Source organism: Prenolepis imparis, unplaced genomic scaffold (genome assembly GCF_030444845.1).
Source record: "Prenolepis imparis isolate NDT839.2.m4 unplaced genomic scaffold, iyPreImpa1.0 SCAF_2, whole genome shotgun sequence".
Lineage (NCBI taxonomy): Eukaryota > Metazoa > Arthropoda > Insecta > Hymenoptera > Formicidae > Prenolepis > Prenolepis imparis.
Genome location: NW_028141160.1, coordinates 9,715,198 through 9,736,195, shown reverse-complemented (window position 1 = coordinate 9,736,195; position 20,998 = coordinate 9,715,198). Strand labels below are relative to the sequence as shown.

The window sequence follows — 20,998 nt, the reverse complement described above, 5'->3', positions numbered from 1 at the left end:
GATATAATAGCACAATGAAACAGCAAACATTTTTTACAACGGAATCTCAGGCGGGAGAAAACTCATATCGCTGACACGATTCGAGAAGATTCCTTCGATCTATAGGCAAAGTTCTATTAGCTAGAGCACATAAAGTCTGGAAGAAGGTAACTCCGGCTTGTGTGCGCGCTGAGTAAAAGGGCAAATTTACAAATCGTATAATTACATTTGACCAAACACTCCAAGAGTATTTTCGTTTCGTATTTAATTAATTAATTCGAAATATATTTGCATACACGCCGTCTCCTATTAGTAGTTTTAGTTCTTCGGAATATATTTTCTTTGCTTCACGCTCCTGAAATGTCATTAAATTATCAACAAATCTGTGTGCGTGTGTGTTTTGACGTTTCGTTTCTCATCACATTTCATTAGATTTCTCCAGTGCCGAGATCGATAAAATCACGGTCTGACCCCGTGCAATTTATTTTGACGTTAAAAGAGTCACGATCGAAGAGTGACAGACCTTCTATCGTGCACTTTAATTAGCGGCAGCGGATGAAATCAGTAGCCAGGAAAATAATGGACGTTGGGAGAGTTTGCAAACTAATAGGCATCAACGTCCTGATTACAAAACAGCGAGAGGCGGATGTGCGTGGCGTAATAAATACTTTTGCTAAGAAACGGTTCTGAAAAGTATAAAGTAATCAATGACATTTTTGCGCATTAATTCGACATCATCCGAATCATCATCACGCGTAAAGTTTTAGAACGTTAACGATATATTTTAAAAATATAGATGTTTTAAAATATGAGAAAAACGAGCTTTTTATAGACAGTGGTAGAAAGCGTTGTAGAGGAGAGGAAGAAATTGAAGAAGGAAAGGAAAATGGGATATAGATAAGAATTATCTTCAGGTGGTTGCTCCTGTAAAAGACTTAACGTGTATGATGGGTCGCGGAATTGACGCGTTTCTTCTACGAGCTAGTATTGAAAAATCCGACGAAGAAAGATCGATTGGCACGAAAAAAGTAAGGAACATAAACGAGATATATTCTCCCATCTACTATATTGATATTGTGAGATCAAAATATTCCTGTAAAATGATTGTTTTAAATCTTCGTTTTACTTTTATCAATTACAATTATCGATTTACTTATCTAATATAAGATCAAACTATATGTTATAACCACAATATATATTTAATCAAATATTTGTATTCATATGTGCGATTTATCTTTCCATTTAAAGACAGTATTGTTGATATATTCGCGTGCACTATTTACATTTCGCGCGCAAGATGGCATGGAATATGAATATTCTGCAAAGTGAGAAAGTAGAAGCGTTTATGCGCGCTGTCGGCCGGCTCGAAACCCCGATTGTTGGCCAGGAATAGGATGAGAGTTAACGTGCACGACGGGTCGTAGGATTGACGTGTTCCTTACAAACCAGAAGAGCGAGGCGAAGATAGCGCAACGGAGGAACCATCAGACGCGAAAGTGGAGGAGGAGGAAGACGACCGCGAGAGGGTAGATGGAAAGGATGACGCGTAGGGAAGGAAGACGGGGATAAGGTAGAAAGGCACGTCGCGGCGTCTGCAAGCCGTGGAAGCCCGATTGTTCTCCGCAACCGACTCTGTCTCATTACTTCGAATTGGCTAGCCGTAGACAATGCCAGCGGGTAATACGATTATCCGGAAGATGGTTTTCAGCGGCCACCCCTTCGTTTTCATCCGTCCCTTCCCCCCTCCCCCCTGGCCCGACGTCCTTTTACGCCCTTACATTCCATCCCTTATAGTATAAACCCTTTTTCCGAAGCGTGTTGAGAAAATCGGCACCGCGGGACATACGAGATTGAAAGGGGAGGCGGACGCGAAGGTGACGGTGACTTTAAAGAGACGATGGACCCCCCGACACGTGCACTTCCTCGTCTTATCCGCACGTGAAGATAAAAATCGAGGATTAACCACCTATATACAGACGGCCTCGAGGTCGAAGATTCGACGATGGTTTTCGGATAGAGAAGCTCCTCGAGTTTCTCAAGGGAGAAGGGACGAAGGCCTTTTTCTAACGCAACAAAAATGGAACTGGCTTTCCTAACGTATTCCGTGAAACTCTCGTTGCACTTGGCCGTTTGCTCGAACATTTCACCGCGCGCTCTGACTTACATCAGAATTCGCTATGGCCAACTCCGCTCCGTTCGAGCATGTTACGCGTGTCTGGTATTCAAGAGGTAATTCAGTGCGACGATCGAATCTACATCCGACGACGGCTTCGAAATCTTCGGCTAATAAAAAGTTGAAACGTGTTTCCGGCAGAAATTACGTAAATACATTTCCCGCGTTACAGAAAATTTCTTTTTGAATCTGTGAGATTTTTACTTCCGCAATTTTGTAAGAGTGCTCTTATTTTATTATTTTACATTATTCTACCATGTTTTTAATGGAAATGAACCTTGGTTGCTAGCATAGTTTGCCAGCTTGAAATTTCCATCACAGGCATTTTCGTCAGATAATGCAAACGGTATTTTTTGATGCATGAAAAACATGAGTTACCTTAACACAATGAACACATTTATCTCACTCTCTCTCTCTTTCTTTCTCTCTCTCTTTTTCTCATATATAAAGGTAAAAAGATGTTTAATATTTCAACAGATTTCAAAGACGAACTCGGTCAAATCCTCGTTTTAAAGCATGAGTTCATCCCTTTTTCTTGTTTTTTTTTTATTTGCAAGCATGCCACTGTAACTCGGCTTTCATCGTGTCGTTCATTTGAATTCCCTTTTCCAAGTTGCTTCGCTTAGGAAAGAGCCGTCGAGCACATTGAACAAAGATTAGACGAGAAAAACTGAAGGACGAAAAGAGAACGAACAAAGATGAAAAAGACAATAAGCAACTAGAAGCATGATGTTTTTATTCATCTACGTATATATGAGAATCAAATCTTAATCTTTAGCTAATAAAGAATGCCGTTTTTTGCAGATAAATAAAATATGTCTTCGAAAAGAATCGATTTTGCATTTTGCAAAATAATTTATAATAACTTATTTCAACATAATATTTTTGAATATTATATCCTACTGCACGAGAAATTTTTTACATAATTTATCATATTCTGGAAATTTAACGAAAATAAATAAAAGATAGAATAAAATTATAATTTTTATATTTCAAACTCAATTAACATTTTTTCCCCTTTTATTTGCGTCATTTAGTGACTTATTAAAATGCACATAATATTGTAAGAAATTTTTAATATAAATTTCTATATTGATAGCTAAAATAAAGACTCTAATAAAAGTAATAGAAATAAGAATAAAAGGAGTAGACTAAATTGTTATGCTAAATAGTTGCCTTATTATGTTAAATTGTTAGTTTGCCTCAGTTTTCTAAGGATAGCATTTTACAGTTAAAAAATAATTTATTTTTTCATTAAAAAAATTATGACATGTGTTTGAAATATTTTTTTGACACTATATAATTAATTAAAAAAATTTTTTTTTAATTTTTAAAATGTGTAAATAAATATTAATATACTTACAAAGTGTATAAGGTTAGAAATATATTTGAGATCTATCTCCATTGTTTTTCATCTTTCTTGAAACCACATAAGTATATGTAGTTCTATATTTGAATAATTTTTAAATTCTAAATTTTCAAGAGATTCTTCGCAGGAAACTTTCAGAATTTTCTATATTCTAAAATTTTTGTTTTAAATCCGGATTGGGATTTTAAATGTGACATTATGGATTCTCTTTTTAATATAACTTTGAGAGAAAAGGTTAACTTATTATTAAAAGTAAAAGGAGTTGGACACAGATAACTTCGAATAAAGATGCCGACTAAGAAGACAATGAGCCACATTGGGCAAGTTTTATTTTATTTCCGGAAAGATAAGATCTTAAGATATTAACTGGCGTCGCGACTTAGACTTGGACAAGACGACATTTCCACCTCACTGTAGGTTTTCATTCTCGAGAAAAACTGTTCTGCATTTCAAATCGCGGGAAGCCAGGTTGCTTCTTCACAGATGGTCGATTCAACTAAGCGATGGTGAGAGAAAAGAGAATGGGGACACTCTCTCGGACAAACGGAAACTAAGGGAACATCGATTTCATTATGTCATAGGATATATTTGCTTATAAACTTACAAGTTTATAAGCTTGATTATATTATTTAGATTTTAGTAGTTATTGTAAGTTCTATTGCAAAATTTACATTTATTGTTAATATAAATATACATATATCTTGTTTAATAAATTTAAATTGTATTAATAAAATCGAAAAAAATTTAACATTATAATAAACTTTATCTATTAAAATTTATCAAATTATGTTTTTAGAGTGTTAAACACAGATTCTAAAAATCTCATTCACAAATAGATATTTTTTATTGCGTTACTTGTATTAAAATATCACTTATTTTTTAAATAAGAAGGATTAAATGTTATATAAATTTATAAGTCTAAAGTCCGATCATTATTCATTTAACTTTCTTACGTAGTTGATCTCATTTTGTCAGTGACGTGAAGGATTGACAATGGAGAAGCGACATTACGCACGAAAAATAGCATATAAGAGAATCGAAAATTAACTGACGACAACACGATTCCGGATTTAGCCGAGAATGCTTGAAGCTCTTCTGCATTTCAAATTGAAAAGCTAGGCGGAAGAATCGTCTAATGGAAAATGGGAAAAAGGTCGAACGCGATATCGGGTTAAACGGGGTGACGTGAGAAAGCAAGAAAAGCTGTGAGAAAGAGAATAGGAGCGTTTTACTCGAAGCGTCAAAATCATCGCCAAGATATAGCGAATTTAATCTATTGGCAATGACGTGATAGGGGGCGAAGAAAAATTGGATTTTAATCGAAGCCGAAAGAAAGCACGGAAGGAGCAAAATTATAATATCAATTTCTCTCGTCTTAATCAATAATCTTTCTGTAATTACTGAATCATCTTTTTTATGCGACAGTTAAATTGCTTTTCAATCAATCTGTATAATCAAATTATATATGTATAAAAAAATGAATGCTCTTGCTAGACAAATACAATTACTCTGTTAATAATTTCTGGTAATAAAATCAGTTATATAAATATTACAAAAGCTAATAATAGTTATAAACCAGTAGTATTAATTTATGAAATATTGCATTTATTGATTCATATAATAAAAAGTTAATGGTTATATTAAATAAAATATTGAAAAAGAATCATTTATCAATCAAAGAACAAGTGAAATGTTTTTTAGCTTAATTTTGGAAAAAAATATTAATATTAAACATTAAAAAAGAATTCAATTATTCTCATTTTTTTATATTTTCAATATTACAATAAAACTTTATTAATCGAAAACTTTACTAACTAATACACTAATACTAATTCTTTATTACTAACAATAATACAATTTCGTGATTTTTAAATTTATCAAAATGTATCATGTAAAATTAAATACTTCGACATCGAGTCTTATGATGAAAATTAATTTCTAATTTCGTTTATGTATTGGTAATATTGATTGTGATGGATTTTACAGCAAGTTAAACAAATTGTCACCGAATGCTATATGTCTATATAGATAGGTCATGTATGTAAGTAATGCGAGCGATGCCGAAATCATTACCAAGTCAAATATTGAACTTGGCTAATTTGTTATCGGCGAGAAAGTAGAACGACGTGTAGAAATCTCTCTTGCCGGCAAATTCGCCCTAGTTACTGAAGTTATAACGTTGTTAAACACCCTTGGTCGACTTATGAGAGCTGGCCCGGCCGAAGAAAATATATAGATCACTCTCGAACGGATTCTCGTGCATGAAAATAGGCGTCTGGAATAATAAAGGGTTTTTTTCGGAAGTACTTTAGAACGAAGTTTAGACGATCACGCTTGAAGTATTAAATCGGATAAAACTCTAATCTAAAATAGTTTAGAAGAAAATTGTGTAAATCATTAAGCAAGAGAATTTTTTTGTCTTATACTTCTGACAACTACTTTTGTCCTTTATCATGTAGAACAGATTTTATAAATTATTTTACAAGTTTATGACTGATTAAAGATATATTATTTATACAAAAAAATTTTTAAGTGCTAAAAACTAAAGAAAAGTTTTATTAGAAAGTTTTATTGCACTCTTTCATATCTTTGTCGAAATAATATATACGTGTATGAATGCGATTTGCATATTTAAAACATGTGTCACGAGTTTTTTTCAATAAAGCGACCAATTTCGTAATAACGTCAAGTATATACTATCTCTTTTAAATCTATCGGACCATATTTCATTCGATTTTTTCATTAGTGTTTCGATAATATTTAATTTATCATAGTTCTTAATGTAAATTTATTATTGAATCTACTCGCAGATGAGATAAAACAATATCAGACAAAAATTCCTGAATTGAATACAGAATTAGATGCAGAAACCTGTGAGTTACTTAGGCTTCGTAATATCGCATTAAATTTATTCTGCTTCTATATTACAATCTTTCATTAAAAGCATTACATATTTTAATTAATCTCACAATATGATCTTAGACGTTATATCTAATATTCTTCTTCAGCGTGCTGCTAAGCTATGCTAAGACAGGCTCTAAAGTAATAACTCGCGTGCATGTCTATGTGTAACCCATATACATACTTTCAATGACGTAGAATGAAATTATTTGCTCGCGGATAATGGGAGCCTTTGTGCATCTTTAGTAGTCACTAAGAGTTCACCGGACACCTTTTAGAGAGAATCTCCACTATGACAGTCGTGAAACTACCGTTCGTCCAAAGGACAGAAGAACAGAGAGCAGAGAGCAGAGATCTCGAAACTGTCTCGAGACGGCGACGCTAGCACTTATCGTTGTGTAACTGTTTGCCCAACCACGTAGACAGACCATTTACCATAACGAGAGAAACGCCAGCAGAACCTGGTACCGGCAAAAGCTTGTAACAATGGTCGCCGCTTGCTCTTCCCTTTGCCCTCCAATCCTTCTACAGCCCTGAATAACCTTCCTTCTTATATCCGCTTGCAATTCGCCTTTTAATGTTTTTCTTCGTTTTTTTTGAGATTTTATTTCCGTCAACTCGACGCTTGGAGGAAGCTTTATAATGATGTTACAACTTCTCATGAATCGTGCATGATTTTTGACCGTATAAATCGTTATATTTTTTTCTCGATCATCTATTATTATTACGTGGTGCATTTTTAGGGTAAATAAAATTGTTTTAATAGATCCGAGAGAAAAACATCCTTAAATCGTGATCACAGAGCATTTGTGTCAACAGCGTTCCACGCGTTTGGTGGTGTTCCTCGTCGTTTCCTCTGCTTCCACGACCTTTCGTCCATTAAGTTGTCTCTCGAGGAAGTCGTTACCACAAGGAAGGTGTAAGAGTAATGGTGCTGACCTTTTGCAAAATATGACATAGTCGTGTATGTAACGATATGACACACAAGTGTACATTTTCCATACCTAATATGACATAAAGTTAGCATTTTATTCGATTAATAAACATTTATAAGATATTGCAAGATGGCTCGCAAACATGAATTATTCAAATAGTCGAGGATTCTAAAGAAAAGAGATGAGTTTTTAACGCTCAAGTGCAAATGCAAGGTATTCTCGTATAAACTCGTGTGTTGCACTGTAAAGGCGATATTTTAGACACATATATCATCGCAGATCGTATTATAGCCAAGCGGAGATGGAGACACGGCTCCTTTATTGCAAGCTTCGCGGAAACATCAATAATCTCGGAAACTTCTTAAGCGGCTTGAACGTTCTTTCAAAAAATAGTGCTTTATACGCCGATAATCGATTGAGGAAGAAAGAGTTTTGTTGCGAATTCCAGCAAGTTTCGCACCACAAAAAAGACACTCCGTTCAAATATCTCAACGAATCATTGCAAATCAACGATCATCTTTGATCAAAATCACTGGAGCGCGTTCACAGATTCTCAGATATATACTTCGGAAAGCTTTTCGATTTAAACTTCTCTTCGATATTTTCAGCGCGTTTGATATTTGTTTGACTGTTAACGTTTTCTTAAAAATTTTTATTTAAATAAAAATATTGATTTTATTATTTTAAATTAAGATAGCCTTCGTATGTTTATCATTTATTCTATACATGAATAATCATTTTTAATGCTATTTTTTTGCATAAAATAAATTTATAAATATTTTATAAATATTTTTCATATTGATTTATATAAGTGGTATATTATTCATGGCGTATTATTTAACATAGCGCATTAAAAAAATGCAATTTAGGTCAAATAAAATAAATGAATCTTTCAATGAGTAATATGGCAAATTGACAATACTAGCATACTGATCTATATCTTAATATTCTCTGTAATATTAATATTATTTTTTGAAAAAATATATAGAAGATTGAAACATTACTTTATAATCATTTTTTGGTAAAACGCGATAAAATTTTTGTCAAATCGAAATATAATAGATGATATATATAGTACGTGATGTAATTTTTCAATTTATATTCCTTCTAAACATAATAATAAAATCGATACGCGTTAACTTTTTGACCAATTTCTCGAGATGCAGGGCTTATATCGTTCAAGGTAGTTGAGAGGGCTGTTTTCCAAGGGCGATGCGCTCGTCTGAGCGCAAAATCGCTACTCTTCCTTCGTCGGCGACCCGTGGTAGGGATAAAGGAATCGAAGGAGAGAGGGAGGTGGTGGAAGGATCCTTCCGCGGGATGCAATTTATCCTGTCGCATTAGATTCAAAATAATTGATCCCCCGGGCGGATGGAGAATAGCGAGTCATTACTTCAGAGTGATAGCACCCCCATCGCGGTGCAGGCCGGAGGAAAATAAAAACTCGGAAATCACCTGCTCCCGATGAAAAATTTGACAGCCGAGAAGGAGCGAGCTAAGGAGATAGGGAGAAAGCCGCCGGGCTCAGTACCGGGACGAAGTAAAGATAGCACCTCTCTGCAGAATGGGCTTTCCGCAGCTGCAACAATCCGGAATTCGTTCGGAAACACGTCGTTTGACTTTTCGTGCAGCTGACTACACGCGATTCCCTCTCTCTCTCTTCCTTTTCTCTTCCTTTTCTCTTCCTTTTTGTTATTGGTCTGTCACTTCGCCCACAAGAATTGTGCGCTAATTTTAGCTCAAAGCATATTTTATCGATATTTCGCAGTAATTTATACGCTTTTTAAATTGATACTTATTGCGATATTTTTCAAACTATCAAGCTATATAAATAAGAGAAAAGCGAATGAGCCAATTGAGACACAAATATAAATAACCCGAGCAAAATTATAAATAATATTTGATTATGCAAATAAAATTATGCAAATGAATGAATCCAAAGAGAGAAATTGAAATTACCTCCTTTCTGTTTTTAAAAACATGTGTCAAGACGTACATTTGAATAATTAATAGTTTTGAAATAATTTTATATCGTTTGTCTCAAATATTCTTTTCATGACAATCATTGAACTGCAACACTTGTGTTTCTGTGTCCGTTATATGTTGAATATATAAGAGTTGTTATTGTAAATTTCGTACTTACGTATATCGAGTGAGTAGACATTTGTAAGTGGACCAAACAGCATCAGCAACGTACATAATTTAGCGATTATCGATAAATAATCGGCCTTCATGTTCTCCGTTGAGTGATGACTTCATGAGAGCACTCGACGAATAGCTGCAAACATAATTATAAAATATTTATACATTAGAGCCCGTGCATTTTCTTTTATTTTAGCAGTCGTGCATAGTTGATATTTGTTGTTGCAAAAGGTAACGCTAGTCAAAACAGATTCCGCGAAAACCCTTGAGAATTCTAGTTTGATCTCGCCAATCTCCGGAATCAATATTTAAAGCAGAAAAGACGGACTTGGTTCCTCGCACGAGAACGTGCTCCGGAAGTCCAGTGATATTGCCTTGCCTTCCAATTTGCTGCCATTGTTTTCAGGTCGGATAAAACCTTCGATCGCCCTTCGGTCACGTCTCTACGCGAAGCACCCCGGAGATTTTAAAACCGGCTTTCGAAATATTTTCTGCCCTGGAACGCGTCTGAGGTGGAGGCTCGAGTAAAAAGGAACTTAATCGACTTAAGAGTAAAACTACACGCGTCTATGTATTCCTTTTTCTTGGCACAATCCTGGACGACCAGTCAGCCCTCGGTGGTTTCCGTGGTACGTGCGTCGCCTAGAGAAAATAGAGAGAGATTCGCTTGAAATCGAGTCCCCGCTCAATTAGTTGAAATCTTGCGTTCGCGTGTTCCTCTCGATAGAGAACACAAATGTGCGAGTAAGTGCGAATGAAGGGTATGACAGGTAGCAAGACAAATGTCAACTATGCAATAATTTGTATACAAATTTTAAACAAAGAAATTATAATAACGATATAGGAAGCAGATCACAAAAATAGTAAATTATACTTTAAGAATAAACTTCTTACATTTAAACGTACGTGCATCTTCTAGGCTTTTTCTAAAATGTAATATTTTTTAACAATCCTAATCACTTTGTGTAAAATCTTCAGACGTGATTAATGTCTGCATAAATTATTGTCTATCCATCTCTTTTTTGTAATACATGTATAAAACATTTTTTATATAGAGAGAATAAAGAATGTGCATAATGTGTATTATGTTCCGATATTATTTTTACGCATCGATTCGAAATCAGGTAGGATAAAAGAAATCTTTTGTTTTATTTTTATTGTTATTGCAGCCGCGAAGATGAACTTTAAAACTCACACAAGTATCGTAGTACGATGTCCCAATCCATCGCGAAAAGAAAAGCAATATCCTGCTAGAAACTAGACGAAGAGTAATTAGCTACACGAAGAGTAATCGATCGCAAATAGAAGGTTCGAAACTAACTTGTTAGACTCTATGCAGCTTTCACGGCACTGTGACTTCGTTTATTCGTTATAGGTCGCGAATGTCCACGCGGAAGGAATTCACATCAATCGGGATTAATTAATCGCTTTCGCTCGAAAGCGACGTTACGCTGTCACGCGATTTAATATCTCTCGCGGGATAACTCGACTGGCAATTTACCCATAATAAATATCTCGAATTTTTTGGTCTAGTGCCCATATCGGAAAAGCGACACACATTCACACACACACACACACACAAACATATACATAAAAACACAAACAAACATACACGATATAGATGGTGTTTTAGTTAGTTTATACCATCATTCCAGATCTATATATGTCGACCTCTCCGTGTATATGGGTACTATATTTAAGCGGAAACTTGTCGAATAGTTCAGAGGAAGAATGAAAATAAATTTCAAAGTGAGAACAGAGAGAGAGAGAGAGAGGGAGAGGGGGACGGAGCTCTATATATACAAAATTTCTGCGGCTCAAATCAATCCGCTTACTCAGCTACAGTTGATGCAGATAGGAAAGGATTTTGTTTACAAGTGTATATACGCAAATACATGAACAAACCGCGGATGCAATCACAACTCGCAGTCACCGTATTTACAGATGTTTATTTATGTATTCCACTATTAGAGAAGCGGATATTAATGATAATGCGCGAGACGGAGGATTGAACGATGAAGCAATAAATATTGATATACGACAATTCTACGCCGCATTTTCCCATGAAAATTGCGATAATGATAAATTATCGTAAACATTATTCTAATAATGTTTATTATCTTGCTGTTTCTGTATATTTTAATAAATTATATAACAAATATGGGTGGTAGTATTAAATGTACAATTTTTTTATTACGTAATTTTCGGAAATTTTCGATTCGTATATATAACAGCATTCAATATTACAAATTCTACTTTCTTCCAGGATGTTCTTGATGTACAATAAGCACGGTATTTGTGACGAATATATAATTAAATGATCGTTTGCACGATTCAATATTGTTGCATGAAGCTTTTGCCAGTTACGAATAATTTCGCGGATCACATTTTGATAGATTGTAAATGCAATGTGACGCCATGGTTACGCCTGTGTGTTTCTTGGCGTACAAGGACATGTAGCATTGCTATCGACACAGCGTTAATTAGTGCACACTTGCGACCCGATGTTACCGAAATACCATTAACGGCCCTCACACGTACAGAGCGTAAACGCGGTATCGCCCCGTTTAGATCGCGTTTTCTGCTTGCCGCAAATAATTAGCAAACGGCCGGTCCCCCTATATATAACCGCTATAGCGATTTGGACATTGGAGGCGCAAATTAGGACGGCGTCTACCTAGACGCGTTTGCCAATAATTTAATTGATTATTGACGTGCGCGAGTACACACACGTGCATCCACATCGATCTGTGCGTCGTGGAGGACGTATATTTGCTCTCTTACTCTCTAAGATGTACGAGCAAAGCGGCTGCTTTGTTAGAGAATTTAGATCAAAGCAAGAGAATGCACACACATATCTGTCAATAGCAGACTTGATAATTAAATTGGTGGCAATTTATACATGTAATGGCTCGCAAAGCGAACCAGATTAATTGATATATCGCTCGAAAAGCGTGATTTGGTATTAACATATCGTTAAAATCCCGCTAATTACTTTCTAATGATTGCAATTTTCTTTCGATGCACAATTGAAAACAATTGTTATGAATACTTTAAAAAAAAATGGAACACTCCTCGCGAATAAAACGTGGAAAGATATCTGTAACACGCACAATATGGAAATATATTACAAAGATATATAAATCCTTGTATATATAATATTCTAAGCTTATTACCTTTGTTTATTCTATTTCTTTTGGTTATTCTATCCATTAAGATAAATATAAATTTAGTTAGCAAAATGATATTTTCACATATAGATATATTGTTATACATAGTATAGCAATATTATTATATTCGATATACTATTACATTTAGTTTATTGCGAGATAATTAGCTTTATAATGATTAGACAATAGTAATCCGCACGTAAGCAATTAGCAACCTAATGTTAATTTACATTTCGATATGATGCCATAACTGCGTTTATCTGCGACTAATTAGTTAATTTTAAATTAGCCTGCTTGATGTTTAAATTAACCCGCTTGATGTTTGCTAATACGCACCTCATTCGTACTATCGGTTATATACGTACGCGTGTCTATGTATATACATGTACATTCAAAGGGATCTCTTGCAGCTCAATATCGATCGTGTGATATGACGGCTGTGCCTCGTTATCTTGTACACGATATGTCGATACCTTGTGATACACTTAATTGAAGACATTTCGCCTCATTAGCTATACTGATTGGACGTCCCGGATTCCGCGATTAAATATTGCCTTTACACATGTCATCCACTCGCGACGAATCATTATACGTGATAGACCACGTTAAATTTTAAATTGTTTAATAAAAAAGGATATAGATTTTTTCCAAAGCGACAATAAAATAATAGTTAGAAATAAAACATGCACGGTCTATATTTATGATATCATAATAATTGATTTACAATAATATAACTAACTTTAATTTTGACTAACAAAATTTTCATATTTATGCATTTATTAAAATCAGATAATTTTATATAATATATAATATTTTATCATTTTCGGATAATTTTTAATCAAATTGGTAAGAATTAATCATACAAAGAGTGCGCAGTATTAATTAGTTGGAGATATAAAGCAGTGTTACGTTTTATAAACTGCTGAACTGATGTCGTAGCAAAACAGTTTAGTAGTTAGAAAATGACAAGGAGAAATTTTTCAAGACTCAGAAGTACTTTCCAAGAACTGTTCCGTAATGACAAGAACTCTAAGGCAATTTCTTCCTGCTGCCGTTGCAAAATACATTCGAGATTTTATGAACCTCGATAGCTAAAGTCAGTGAAACTTACGGATCGTACGAGGCGAAATTTCAAAAGACAAGTCGAGAGGCGGATGCTTACTTTAAACAACCAAGACTATCATTTTCAGTTTGGCTAATGTGTGTGTGATTTAATTACAGTCATATATTATTGTTCAATATTGTTAATTTAAAATTTAAATAATACGTGTACAAGCAGATATTCTTTATTTTATAAGTTTTTAAATAATCCTTTTATATTATTTCTACGCTTTATGGATCGCACAATTATTTATTGATAAATGATGAATGCCTCTATATGCGCTTCTTTTCTTTTGTCCGTGAGAAAGTTTAGTAAAACGCGATACTAAGTCATCGTTATAGCTCAGCTGCCCACAAAATAATGAATCGCTTGACTTAATGCAAGTATGAGTTTGCGCAGTAGAAAATTGTAGCGAGAGGATAAATTACTTAACTTTAGTTAGCCACCAGCCACCTAAGGCTACCGTAATTCCCATAAGAACCCCATTTAGACTTTCAGCGCTCGTTTATTCTAATGCCGCCGCAGTGTGTGCGGAAGAGAGTCATCCTGTTCTCCTCTATATGCCTCAGCACCACGATGTACACTTACGATCTTCAGCTTATTGTGCTCTCGCGCAATAAGCTAAGAAATTCCGCTTCGCAGATTACCGGGCAAACGAAAATCGATAAATACGCGCTTGCGAAATTACTCGCATACAAAGTGAAATGTATTCCCTAATCACCATAAATTTTTTTCGATGCTCGAGGAAATTGAAAATAAAATCGCATTCATTTTAAATCCATCTTTAAAATATGAATGTATCCATACTCTTTCCCCGCAAGAGCCGAATAAAAATATCAATATCCGCAAAGAATTTTGCGTTTCGTAAAACGCTATGTTGTGCAATGAGACTCTTGATCGTTCACTCGCGTAAGAGGATACTCGAACGGACTCGAATCAAGAGAATAACGGAATGTGTTTTCCGCGTGGCGAGCCGGCGTTTGTATTGCAGGTGGAAATCGTAAGAATATCTTCTTCTTGTGATATTATATCTCTTATGAAAAATCGCATCTACCGCGAAATCTCGTACGATGCGGAATGATAGTGGAATATCCTGCATGATATATATATGTATGTATGTACATATATATATATATATATATATATATATATATATGTATATACACATATGTACATACATGTATTTCTGCATGTTCAGACGGAGAAGCTTGGCTCTCGCGTGGTTATCCGCGTGTAAGACGTGATCCCAAAGGAAGCTTCGTCCTGGATAGCCGGAACGCCGCCTATCCCGGTGGACCTATCGCTGGCTATTATCGCGTACCCTGCGGTTTTAAGCTATCGCGGCACGTAAGAGGGCCAAGAGAACTTTCGTCCTCCCCGATGGCATTGCCCGCCTTCGCGTTCCTATATATACGTATGTCCGGAGAATCTACCGATGTAGATTCCCAGAATCTTCTATATCCGGCTGTGCCGCATGTCCTGCGGCCTTCCATCGTCCAGGCCGAGATAACGTCAGCCTGTTTGTACAAGGTGTTAGGCATTTATCAGTATGTATGGCATGGATGTATTCCAACGCGCACGATGTGTCTGTAATATTTCACGCGACTCGCAATTTAACCTGGACCACATCCAGGTCGACTAAGAACGCACGTTCCAAAGGCTGGTTTTTGGAGCTTCTCCGTATTATCTCGCAAGATTAAGTTTTGCACGTGTCTCAACTCAAAAGTTATGGCATAGTAGAGAGGTATTTGATCGATTGCAATAAGATCTGATAATATTTATTCCGGATAATTTTCAGAATAAGGATCTTGGATTTATCTCAACACTGCGGTTATCTTCTGTCATAATTTTTTCGACGAGATTCAAATTTGATGACAAAAAATTATTTAAGAAACAGCTTTGAAAAAGATCTGAAATGACTGGACATTTATCGATGTTTTCGCATAGATTTTATCGACAATAAATCTGTGGTTACTTTCATTATTTTACGCGATGTGTCGATAAAGAATATTGACATACAATGGATGGCTTGAATAGTATTTAATACGTGGCACTTTCTTTAGAAAAAGATATATACGAATATTCCTTTAGTTTGTATTGCAATAACATTGCTTCTTTTTTGAGCGCCGTATATCTATTGGAAACGTAACGTTTCTAAAGATCTCGAGCAAATATTCGTTTTTTTATTATGCTATTATTTAGCTCGATAGTGGTACAGTTTTTCGGATCCACATATCACGTATTGGCGTCTTTTCGGCTCCACATATCCACTTTCTCTGTACTGCGTGACACAATTCGGTTGGTGCTCCATACCGTACAATATTGCTAAACGATATGTCCGATATAATATATCTTTTAATAGCGAAACGTCGTTTATATGGAACAAAGCTATGTCTGTCAAGCTCATTTATTTTACTTCGCGAGTCATGTGCAATTGGAGAAACGTCACTTCTTATTTTGATGCCATATATATTGATGCTAAAGATCTTCGAGGCTATTTTTGTGGTGTTTGTTTGGCCGGTGCCAGGTATTACGTCTCCAAAGAATAATGGTGTACAAGCTCCAGCGATTTTGCAATATTCGACGCTGTATATTCCTTGGCGTAATGCATATTTATATCGCGATATGAATCACATGGCTCGAGCACTTTTCCACGATTCGCATTACCCCGCTGTTTTTCGGCATAATTATGCGGAAAATTTATGCGATAGACGGGACGTTAAGATTGTTTTTAAACAATCTATTATTGGCTACAGAGAAAATTTGGACCAGTATTCTTCTATTTGTAATGTATATTATATAATATAAGAAGTATTTCTCTCTCATTAGAACTATATATAAAAAATTAAAACTTGCTACAGAGTTTTATAAAGACTTACTTACTGTGCTAAAAATATACACAGCAAATTAATAAAAATTTTTCAAAAGAAAAAGTTTAAAATTTTTTACATAATTACTTATTTATGATACTTTCGGAATTAGAATATCCTGACTAACAATAAAAGAATGTAAAATATAGCTCTTCTTTTGATATTTTTGTAGTAAATATGAATTAATCGTAAAATTAAAATCAATATCGTATATATTATCGTATTGATATTACGATAAAACAATTTTTGTATTTATAGCGTAAGCTAAATTATTATATGTAAATGCATGTGACTTTATAGACAATAGAATATAAAAAAAACTTTGCAAAACAATTTCCAACATGTACTAGTGTGAATTAAGCTGTATTCTTCAATAAACTAACCGGAGCAATCGTCATTTTCTGATAGATTAATGAGAAACGAGATATGTATGTGCGATGTCCGGATGTTCGCATCATCGCGGCCTTAATCGATGATGTTGAAGTATTATCGCGTTCCATTGAGGCGCGCATTAAAAAGTATCGATAAACGATATCCTCGATAAGTTCCGCTGTTTCTGCTTCTATTGTCGCGTAGAGCAACGTGTAATATGCGTTATTATCCGGCGCGGCACCGAGGCGCATTTGTTCGAGAACGATTCTCTCTTCTCTTAAAAAAAAAAAAAAAAAAAAAGAAAAAGAAATATTTCCGAGAGAGAATGCGACCCCGCCGCTGCGGGGGGATGAATCATCGCTGCGCGGCCATACATCGCGCGCCATCGGGTAATTAATTATTCTGAAAGAGTACGAGAGCGCGATATAACGAACACATCCTGCTTATAAATATTTCCAACGTAGGAGTTTTTGCAATACCGGGTGCACGCGCGCATCGAACCGTTCCTGTACATTGCATTATCGTATATTGCACGTACCATTCGAGCGTTATCTGCGTAAAGCGGAAGCGCGGAATAAAACGACCTTCTGCAAAAGGAAGCGTAATGGACGCGGAACTTCATCGTGAATTCAATGCGCAAAATTTATTTAATTCGATTTCTCATATGTATGTGTATTCGAAATGCGAACGAAATTGCGGTAGGTCGTTCAGATATTCGAGCTGGACTCTCATTTTGGTTTTTTTCGAAACACCCAAAGCGCAATCAACTTGACTTTACCAATATCAAGCTACGATTGCGTAAGGGACTTAATGAATGACGATATAAGTAATTAGTCGTAAAATCTCGTTGAAATAAACTCGCGCAATGACATAACGCGCGTGGAACGATTTATTATTGTTGCGCGAACCATTGATTGAACACATGCGTCCTAAATAACTAGTGTATCATTAAACGATACCCTCGATGTGTCAGTCTGCTTTCGTCTCGACAGTTGGAGCAACTCGCGCGTTAACATTGTAAGCCCGTATTCTGTCGCTTCGTGCTGCCAATAAATGTCATCGATGTTTCTTGCCATTCTAGTCGTCCTTACGCGACATCGGGGGTTGAAATCGTCCCTGATACGCAATATCTACCTTAAACGCAGCATATATATTGAAGTCGTGATTTTTAATTATTCCACTTACAGCGATTCTCTCTTAAGAGCTCGTTAAAAAAATTCAATGGATTAATCGGTTCGTTGATTCTTTTTGTGTTTTTTTGATGCAAAAAAAACCGATATTACGGTCTTATCGCCACCGTATGCTCTCTCATGTCCGTCGTGTCTACGATTACGTTCAGTGCTTTCTCACACTGTCACCGACAGCCACGATGCACCAGTGTCGTTACATTGTTCGGTTAACCTCGCGTCATTTCAAGAGATACAATTTTCCTCCTACGCGTACGAAGTATGTCATTGCGATAAGAGCGCGTAATACGTTTCTCCTCCACCACGATCTCCACCCACCACCCACTACCAGCACCATCGCCAGCATCGTCTCTACGTCTACGTCTTTGTTCTTCCGCGGTGTCGAAGATATTCGCCATCCCTTTATGGACCACAAAGCACGGCTCGCGTTCTCAGCGAGATCTCGTTTTCTTGCTATGGGCACCGCGGCGACTGTCAACGAATTCTCCCCAACCGGAAGGTATCTAATAAATCTCTGACAGAGAGAGAGAAAGAGAGACGAGAGTTTCTCTCGTCGTACAGATGCAATCGCCACGCGAGAGGAATTTTCGGGGATATTTTGCGCGGCGACGAGTATTACTTTAAAACTATCGCGTGCCCAAGTTCTGTCTGTAATGTCGCTACATCTCCGCGTCGCTGACAAAAATTGCTTATTTAATCAGCGCATTTGGCCGGATATTTTTTTTAAGTCTAACGCATGTAAAAGAAATAGTGAACGTTTGCGTTGAAAACAAAAGTTGGCAAGTAAAAAATAATGAATTGCGAAGGCTGAAGGCTGTGCGGATAAGAGTAAACATGTGAGATTAAACAAAATTGAAATATATGTAAATCAAATCAAAAGCGCGAGCGATGTAAATCATTGACTAAAAAATAATTGTATGCGAGAAAAAAATTTGTTTTTTTCTCATGGACGAGTTCGTTGTTCCACATTGTTATATGAATCAAATGTAAACTAGAATACAGCAAAGGCTTGATTTTAAAGAGTAAACACCTCCACAAAAAATCATAGATATTTTATTTGTAAAAAAAATGAACGCGGAAAAAGTGCTTTTTTCAGAGAATATTTTTTTCGCGTTCTCTCTCCACTATATATATTGGATTATTTTTTTTCCTCAACTTCTTCGCGTTTTCTTAAAATCTCTCTTCCTCTCTATCTTTTGATATTTAATAAGTTATTAAAACCTAGGAACATCGAAATACATTCTTAACGTCGTGGGATTACCTAAAATTCCATCACGTTCTTCCTCGTAAGCTCGATTTTTTTTTAAACCCTCGTGTATCTTCGCACATAAAACATTCATCTTTCGCGATGGTTAATAAATTATTAAAAATCACGCGATAAAAAACCTCCTGCCATTAGACGAAGTTAGAGGCAAGGTACACACCTGTGTGTACGCCGCCTTTTCCAGCGGAAAAGCAAAATCGAACGGTGCTTAGTGCTTATCAGCGACGCCGATACGTCTGACGGTCGCGTATCCGTACCTATATTGGTCGTAGTCGGAAGCGGCGTGCATACGTTATCGTTTGGTCGCTCGTGTACCAGCGGCACCTCGGACCCGGTCGATCCCGGGTGACGATAAAGTGCGAGAAACACGTGCGACACGTTTCGCCGTTGCGTTTTGTCCACCTCGCACCCCTTCGCTCCCCTATCGTCGTGCTTTATCGCAATCATCGGCGACCCTGGTCGCGTTAAAGCTGATCATTAATAGATATATACACCGACTGTGTCTCATAACGTGTAAAGCTAGTCGTGAATAAGTTCGAAAGGGCGCACACGTAGATATCCTTGAATTATATAGTAATATCGTATATATTTGCGGATAAAAACATTATCATTTACATAATAGATCTGCTGCTTAAATTTTCAGTTTTTAATTTATTTATTCACTTTATCAGAGATCTGTAGATTAGATTCTGAGAAAGTATTACGTCTATCGCTTGAAATCGTCGTCGTTTTAACAATCATGCGAGGCGTAAAAAATGTAGACAATTATTGGTAATTAATTTATGTAATCGAAAGTTAATACACATTTATACGTATAATACATTATGGGATAGAAATTTAAAAAATAATGCGAGATATTCCGTGCATTGCGTTTCGTGTCATTGCGCTGTTAAACCGGCAGTGCTGCCGGAAGCGACGTGTAATTTACTACAGTTACATTTAATCATTAATGCAACATATATACGCTGTGAAGATGTACGAATCGGATAACACAACAGCGTCAATGTGTATAAATATAGTTGCAGCAAAGGTATATATATAATAGCGTCTTTTTAGCTCACGAACGATAGCAGCTGCAATTTATTCTTTTATCTTATATAAAACATTTGTAAACGATAGCCACGGAGTTACTTTATATTATAAACTTGTTTATATCTTTTAAAATATTAAGAAAAACTGCCATTAAGCGCGAATAACAAAATGGTAAAGAGAAAAAGCTAGAGACAAAGAAAGAAAAAAATTTTTTAAAACTTATTTTATGCTCCTTTGATATTAGATGGGAGTAGCATGTTTTCTTCTCCGGCCAAGTCAAGTGTGAACAAGAATCTTTCTCCACGGACAATGAGATGTCCTTGAAAGCTATTTTATGCCTTGTAACGTCAATAAACGTCGTTGTACCTCGTCGTGTCTCGTTAACGTCTAACGTTGTTATCGAAAATGACGCGTAAATTACCATTCAAACAAGGCATTCGACCAGCCATTCGCTACTTGAATGAGCGAGTATTCTTCGGTACGAGCGACCATTACGATAAGA

The 20,998-nt window shown here is 35.9% G+C and overlaps 1 protein-coding gene and 1 long non-coding RNA gene across 2 annotated transcripts in view; one reads left to right on the top strand and one right to left on the bottom strand.

Moving 5' to 3' along the window:
• Positions 1 to 20,998, bottom strand: part of LOC145946721 (discoidin domain-containing receptor 2) — a 76,832-nt gene that overhangs the window by 28,702 nt on the left and 27,132 nt on the right. The window contains exon 3 of the mRNA XM_083056474.1: positions 9,501 to 9,635. Within this exon, the coding sequence (XP_082912600.1) occupies positions 9,501 to 9,591 (91 nt within the window). The 5' untranslated portion in view covers positions 9,592 to 9,635. The remainder of the gene's footprint in view (positions 1 to 9,500; positions 9,636 to 20,998) is intronic.
• Positions 1 to 20,998, top strand: part of LOC145946729 (uncharacterized) — a 103,703-nt gene that overhangs the window by 78,436 nt on the left and 4,269 nt on the right. The gene's annotated exons all lie outside the window — the stretch shown is intronic.